This window comes from Alligator sinensis, unplaced genomic scaffold, assembly GCF_000455745.1.
Source record: "Alligator sinensis unplaced genomic scaffold, ASM45574v1 scaffold281_3, whole genome shotgun sequence".
NCBI classification, from domain to species: domain Eukaryota; kingdom Metazoa; phylum Chordata; order Crocodylia; family Alligatoridae; genus Alligator; species Alligator sinensis.
The window spans coordinates 266,232-273,821 of NW_005843118.1; the positions used below are offsets into that span (position 1 = coordinate 266,232).

At 38.6% G+C, this 7,590-nt stretch overlaps 1 protein-coding gene across 1 annotated transcript in view; it reads right to left on the bottom strand.

Moving 5' to 3' along the window:
* Positions 1-6,704, bottom strand: part of MTURN (maturin, neural progenitor differentiation regulator homolog) — a 15,751-nt gene extending 9,047 nt beyond the window's left edge. The window contains exons 1-2 of the mRNA XM_006037461.2: positions 6,636-6,704; positions 6,416-6,538 (exon numbers count right to left, since the gene is read on the bottom strand). Coding sequence (XP_006037523.1) covers positions 6,416-6,538; positions 6,636-6,704 — 192 coding nt within the window. The remainder of the gene's footprint in view (positions 1-6,415; positions 6,539-6,635) is intronic.
* Between the last annotated feature and the right edge of the window lie 886 nt (positions 6,705-7,590).

Below are 7,590 nucleotides of genomic sequence, written 5' to 3' on the forward strand. Positions count from 1 at the left end.
CCAACCCTTCCCTCCCCCCCTCCCCTTCCACCACAACAGACTTACCAGCTGCACACAGCTGTATCGGAAATCAGATCAGCATTGGCCAATATGCCTCCTTAAAAATTGGCTATCAGTATTGGCCCCCAAAGTCTCTATCAGTGCACCCCTATTTTTAAGCACAACTATGGAAACATCACTTTTTTGGGCTTCTTGGCATTTCTCACCTAGCCAAAACAAAGAGCCCCAGAAGTTTCACTTTGGGCCAAAGGAAATATTTGGCCCAAAGACAGTTAAAACTGTTCCCAAAGAAAGCTAAAAATCCTGAAAAATAACCATATACTATTCAATTCAGGCGAATTTTGAAACAAAGAATAGTTTTAAAATGAAGAAGTAAAACAGTTAACTTAAAAACTATTGAAACAAAAGTTTGGACTTTTTTACATTTTTTCTGTATTTTTTCTCAGGCTGAAACAATTTGATTAATTCAACATGAAATCACTAATTGTTTCAGTCAATCTAAATATGCTTCATTCAGCTAAAAGATTTTGACAAAAAAATTGCCCAGCTCTAGTTATAACCATTTTTCTTTCTTGATTAGTGGGGGAAAACCCTGCATAAAGAAAATTGTAGTTTTATTTGGAATAAAAAGTTTCTAGCCCCTTTCCTTGTAATATTAGCACTGAAAGTGTAAACATACACAAATATATCATCTTGAGGGTTGAAAAAGATAATTAGGGAGTGTGATCTTTGATTTCTCTCCCTGTCTGTCTCTCTCTCATCACTCTCTCTCTCACACACACTTACTTTATGCAAAACAATTATGTGAAGTTTGAGATCTATTCCAAAGAATCATCTTACAAATCCTCCCTATACCCCTTAGCTTGACCCCATGCCTTGAATGGTAATTATGGTACCATGGGATTTATTCTGCTGGGCTGCCCCACAATGCTAAGGCCATTCACACTATGCAACAGCTAATACAGTGAGTGGGTTGGTGTTGTATTTTCACATCTTGCCAGCCTGCAAGCCCAATTCCTTCTCTAATTTATGTGCATGTAAATCAAGAGTACCAGTAGCATGGGACAACCTGGATTTTGTAAAGGGGTATAGGAGCAGACACTGGCACTGCAGGGGTGGCTGAACTCTTGCTCCCAGCTTAGGATACATGGCTAATGTTGTGAGCAAAGATTATGGTTTTTCCAGATATGTTGTAATGATTGCAAAGTGTACTGTATAACCATGGTGCTATGCAAACAATCCATTAACGTATAAGCCAAGGATGTTCAACCTCTTTGAATGTGGGGCTGGATCATGAACTTTTTATCACCCAGTGGGCTGGCGAACCATATTCAAAGACAACACAGGAAGCGGTAACACATCACACCCCCCGAAACGAAAGTACAGTGTTTACTTTAATTTCCCGTTGCAGCACCTCGGGCCTCAGAAAACAGCTTGGAGGGCCGCATGGTGGCTCACGGGCCACATATTGGACAAGCCTGGTATAAGCAATAGGTATGGTAAAGGGTGATAATATATTTAATCAACATCTGACAAACAAGAAAGTATTAAAAACAGAAGTACAAGAATTGTTAGTATTTTCCACTAAAACAATAATATGAATGCATTGACTTATTCATGCCTGAATCAATTTTGAGGCAAACATAGGTGCTTAGAACCACAGGATAAACACATTGTAGCCCGCATTCAGAAGCTAGAATGGCTTGATGAAAGAAAGTTGTGCCTGAGAAGCCGGAACACTGCTGTTTTTCTGAGAAGGAAAAAAGTTTTATTTCCCACAAAAACACACACACAGGCTTGGGTAGGGGCTTGCAAGAGCTGGGGATTAAAATGGATCTGAAATTTAAAATGACAGACACTTCCTCTCTAATCACATTCTATGGGAGATAATATAAAAAACCCTTATTAGATGTCTCTGAGGTAAGTTTTGAGAAGCTTTTCTACCGTGCCTCCTGAAGGATTCTATAAAAGTGCATGAGACACTATCACATTTCATCCAACTCGTGTTATTCTTTATCTCCTTTGGACAATGCTATTTCTGCAGGGAAAAGTTGAAGAAGAAAAACTGAACATTTTTATCCTCAAGGAAGGAAACAAGGCAAATTCAACTCAGCTGAGATGACTGGGTTTAACAGTCCCAGGTCTCAGATGAGCATATCTGCCCTGCTTTGTACCTTGGTTTATAATATATCACAGAGGGAGTTTTAAATCCAAAGGGTGATAGGGGTTCTATTAAGGTAGAGGGAATGACCATTGTCAACCCTAACCAAAAACTCTTGTCTCAGCACACTCTAAGGTGGTGAATTTTTGGGACGGAGGTGATATCAGTATTATTTTTATTTGTCTGTATCATGCCCGACACACTTCTGGGTGCTCATCAAATAAATAAATGATAATCTTTTTAGAGCACTTTAAAAGAGTAAGTGCCAAACTGTATTCACTTGTGGGAAAAGCCCAGGGAACAATAAGAAGAAAAAGAAGCTCTAGATTCTCTTCTCAAATCATCCCCACCAGAGAAAAGCAGTTCAGAACATTTTGGCCTTGTCTAGGAAAGGATTTAAACGTATGATGTCAGCTGATACACTTTAACTAACACGTTTTAAATCTAATCTAAATAAGCCTTTAATGAAACTAAGTACATAAAATCTAGTGGGTAGTCTAGGCAGAAATGTCATTGAGTAAAACGGGCTAGCAGCAATGTGGGGACATTCCACAGACACTGACTCCTCCACATCACATCTCCCTTGTAATCTCTGTGAAGCACCAATCCTGGGTAATAGCAGAACGGTTTTCACTCTGGCTGGGAAAAGAGAGGGGGAAAATGATGCCAGGACGATGGAACTGCCCTCTCAGCTGTGTCACCTAGAAGATCTACAGAAGTGAATTCTCCACTCATGAAAGCAAAAGGCTGACTGAGTCTAACTAAATTAACCTACATGGTATCTCTGAGGTAGATTATGCATATGAACAATTATTACACATGAACTGTACAGAGCTATAGCAAGATCGAATTAATGGTGGCAAAAAATTCTGAGAACCTCACAGTAAGGAGTAATGGAAAGCTAGCAGCAGCTACAGCAAAAGTTTCCTAACCATTTCTATTCTAAAGACCCAAACCAAGCCTTACAACAATAACTCGTCAATTCTAAAACATTTGCCCCCATCTTTACTAGTTGATACCTTTTCTAAAGTTCCATTTTCCAAGCTGAAATATGCCAGGCCTAGTGTCTGCCTCACGGCAAGTTTTTAAAATTAAGTTTCAGCAGCAAGGCTTGTCATGTCTGAAAGGGAAGCACACAAAATACACTTTTCCTATTACCTGAAGAAGCGTTCAAGCCAATATTAAAAAAATAGATCAAGCGCTGAAGGGGGAGGAAAACTGTCCTATGGGAAGGGCAGTGTCTTCCCATAAACGCATGAAAACTTTATTTTGATCTGGCAGCCATGAAGGTTTGAAAATGTTTGTTCCTGGTATAGACCAGTTGATGAAAGTATTTTTATTTAAAAAACAAACAAGGAACTCCACCTGTTTTGTGGGTGCCGCCTTTACTCTGTAGTAGAGTGACAGAGTGAAAATTATTCAGCAACATTTCTCTGCATCCCACCCTATCTACATACAATCTTTTACCAGCTGAATTAAACTGTCTTAGTTATATCAATGCAAACCCGTTTGCTGACGTCTAGATAACCTGCCTTAAAGAAACTAAAGAAGCTTAATTTATTTAGTTTATCCAAGAGAAGGTGAAGAGGTGACTTGATTACAATCTGTCAGTACCTGGAAGAGATTTCTGGTAGTGGAGGACTCTTTAATCTAGCAGACAAAAGCATAATGATATTCAGTAGAGGGAAACTGAAGCTAGAAAAATTCAGATTACAAACATGACTGACTTTTTTCACAGGGATGTATGGGATGGTTCAGGACCTGAAGTCTTTAAATCAAGATTGGATGCCTTTCTAAACAATATGCTCTAACTCAACCAAGAGCTCAATGCATGAATTCACTCATTCGAGGAAGAGGAGGACAACAGAAAAGAGACTGCTTTCTAAGGCCAGATACTTCTGGTCCTGCCCACCTGTACAGATATAAAAGGAGGCACATGAGAAGAGCAGTGAGCTCTATGCCCACCAAAGTGAGGACTTCCAGCACTGGTGCTGGACAGCTCCCACTGGACATCTAGAGAGTAGGGAAGTAACTGGGACAGTGGGACAGAGGGATGAGAGCCCCCACTGCTGATGGACTGAAGGTGGCTAAGCTGAGGAGTGATGGTGTGAGCAACAGGATCTAGTAGGCAAGCCAGTACAAGATGGGAGGTGTTTGTGTCACAAAGCAACAGATGCAGAACAGACCCAGGGAACTTGTACTGAACTGTACTGAGTTGCACCAGAGCATAACTAATGAGGGTGTCCAGCCAAAGCTATAGGTTGGGCCTGCTGGAGCTGAGAAGACCTGGATTCCCTATGCTGTTTTAGTTCCTGAGCAGCAGCAGATGTCTCTGCTTAAAAAGATAAACAATGGAAGAGACAATACAAGATAAACAATGAAAGACTACACAGCTGTAGGGACTGTGGGAGTATGGAATACTCTGCCTGTATGTGAGGAACAGAAGAGTTAGAATCTTTTGTGTAGGTTCTATACATATGGTTGTGTGTACATTACAAATATACATACATACACATTATATATATATATATATATATATTATACACACATACATACATACACACACACTTCTATAGATAGGTAGATAGATATGGAACTATTAAGTCGAGGAAACCACAAAGAGGCTGGATGGTTAAAACAATACATGAGATGGCTGAAAGAAGACTAAGGAGGTGTGTTAGTAGGGAGGGGTGAGAAGTGGCATCAAGAGGTAGCACGTAAGACAGGGGTAAGGGACCCACCTATTACACAAAATTCTGATTATTAATTTATCCTAATGTTTTTGATTTTCACACCTGATGTTCTTCTAGTTTCAAAGAGTGCTTTGATTTGGTTCAGCATGAAGTGTTTTATAATTGATTCAATTTAAAACAAATAATTTTTCTTTAAACTGAAATAAGGATGATGCAAAACCTTCTGTGAGCAATTTCACTGAAATAATTTGAAATCTCTGTTAGTCAAACCAGCAGAACTCTCTTATAGAAAAAAAATCTTGCTGCTGTACCAAGAATGAAAATCTGTCTCAAGATCAAGTTGAATTTTCTAGGACGTATACTTATATTTTTATAGGTTTACTATACCTAAAAGCATATGCACTGAGTTGTGGAATTTCTAGACCCTTCTAAGAAAACTGTGCATCCACTTGTCTTCATTTCCATTCTCAAAAGGTTATTTTCAATTAAATTATTTCATCTTGACCAGTTCTTGGCTTCAGTGGTATTGTAGGAGTGTAGTAGGATAAAGTCACATACTTATAAGTCAAGTATTTTCATATAAGCACTCTGTCCCCCTGCCTTTTCCATTAAATTACTGGGATTTAAAATGTTCATGATTTAGCTGGTCCAAATCAACAAAATAATATAAAATATATCAAATTAATTTTTCGTCTAAACTTAAAATTGAAATAGTTTCATTCAAAAGCATGCTGACCAGATTTTCTATATCCAGACATGATTAAGGTGCTACGGTAAAAGACATGACTCTGCCAATGAGCTTCTATTTTCCTGTGTAATGCTCCTGTTAGTCCAGCATTGGGCCCCTCAATGGAGAAGCTGTACAACGGGTTTTTTTGACCAAATCCATGTTTTAACAACGGTTTTTAAGTGAATGGCTACTGCAGGAACATAAGGCACCTTTGTCCCTCTGTCTTATCCATTATATATGGATGGATGAGCAGGAAAAAATAAATAAAAACAAAACCCATGCTACTTCTATGCCAATCACTTGTCAAGTAGCTAAAATAGACAAATATTTTTCTATTAGACACTTATTAGACACTTCAAATATCAGTGGGAATAACTGTATTTCCCCAGCTTTCTAGGCTGCACTTTCTCTATTCAGACACTTGCAAAATTCCCAAATACCAGTGCTAGGAAATGAATCTACCACAATCCTGCAGTTGACTAATATAGCATTTTTCATACTCGACCCTATAGAAACAGCATACAATTTATCCTATGGGTAAGAAGTGGATTCTATGAGCTGTGATATCAAACTGCTTCCCACCAAAACTGAGAATCTCAATTTGCCAAATATAGAGCAAAAAATAAAAAGGCAGTTAAATTTATCCCCCCCCAACCCTCCCCTCTCCACCAAGACCCCACACCCTATATATCTGCTATTAGTTCATGTGAGTTACTGCAAAGGCAACTGACTGGACAAAGAATTCACCGTGAAAAGGTTGTCTTGCTTACTAATAACATGTTTCTAAAATCGCAGATCTAGCAAATAGTTAGAAGTAAAACATGCACCTACTGGTCTGAATGATTTGAAGACTTTTTCCAGTATTTCATGAAGTGTCTTTTTCCCACAGGAAGAGATGTAGTCCTGTGCCAGCTGCAGAAAAGGTAAGCAGTCCTCACTTTCACTCCACACGTGCTAAAAGCCAACAGCAATGAAACAGTAGTATGAAAAAAATCAGTGTGAACTTCTGATTTTATAAAGTGACATGATTTAAGGGTGCACTAAAGTATACCAAGCTGACAATGGAAATTTCTTGAGGATATGTACGTTGTCCTGTTTCAAATGCTGGACGTGGTCCCATATTTTTAAAGCAGCTTTCAGAGATACAACTTGGCTATACTGGCACAATACACTGATGGGGGAAGAGGGGTGAGAAAGGCCTGAAAACAAATCAGAAAATAGGTCTGAACCTGAATAAGGAATCAGAACATCCCAAGTACCCAGGTCCCACCTACACACTATATGGATTTTAAAAAAAACCTTTACTTGTAAAACAACAGCCCTGAAAATTCAACTTGGATTGTGTAAGTAAAGAGCAACGGTGCCCTCAGCAACAGGGATGCAATCTCATTTTTACTGGCTTGCACAAGTATTGGACCATGTAAATGGAACTTAGTAATTAACTCTGATACACAGGAACCAAAGAGAATTCATAACTCATCCACAGGTCAGTCAGACTTCCTAGCTTGATTCTATGATGCTCTAAAACGTCTCCCCAAACCACTGCATATTCTGCCAAGATAATTTTGCTGGAAGTCTGTGTACAGGTGCTGATGAAAGTGTTAAAGCAGTGATATCACTTGCAAAGAACTACAGGGCTCAAGCAGTGTTTAGTGAATACTTGCTAAATAATTTTCTCATAAATTCTAGGCCAATCACAACCTTACTGAGACTCATAAGGACATAACTCTTCATGAACATGTAAATATTACATCTGCATTTTTGCATGCCAATTCTTTTTTCTCCAGTGCCATGCATCTAATATATCTTTTACTGTGTCAAAAAGAGTGGGTTATGCTTAAATAGGATTTTTCTGAAATTCAACTAACGTTCATGAAAGAATAAAAATGATTCAAGTCAGAATATAAAAAACACAAAATCATTTCCTGTTCAGTAAAATTAGTTAATATGGGTAATGTTTTAGGTTCATCCAATGAAGATACTGCAAAGAATCAGCTAGGCTGCCT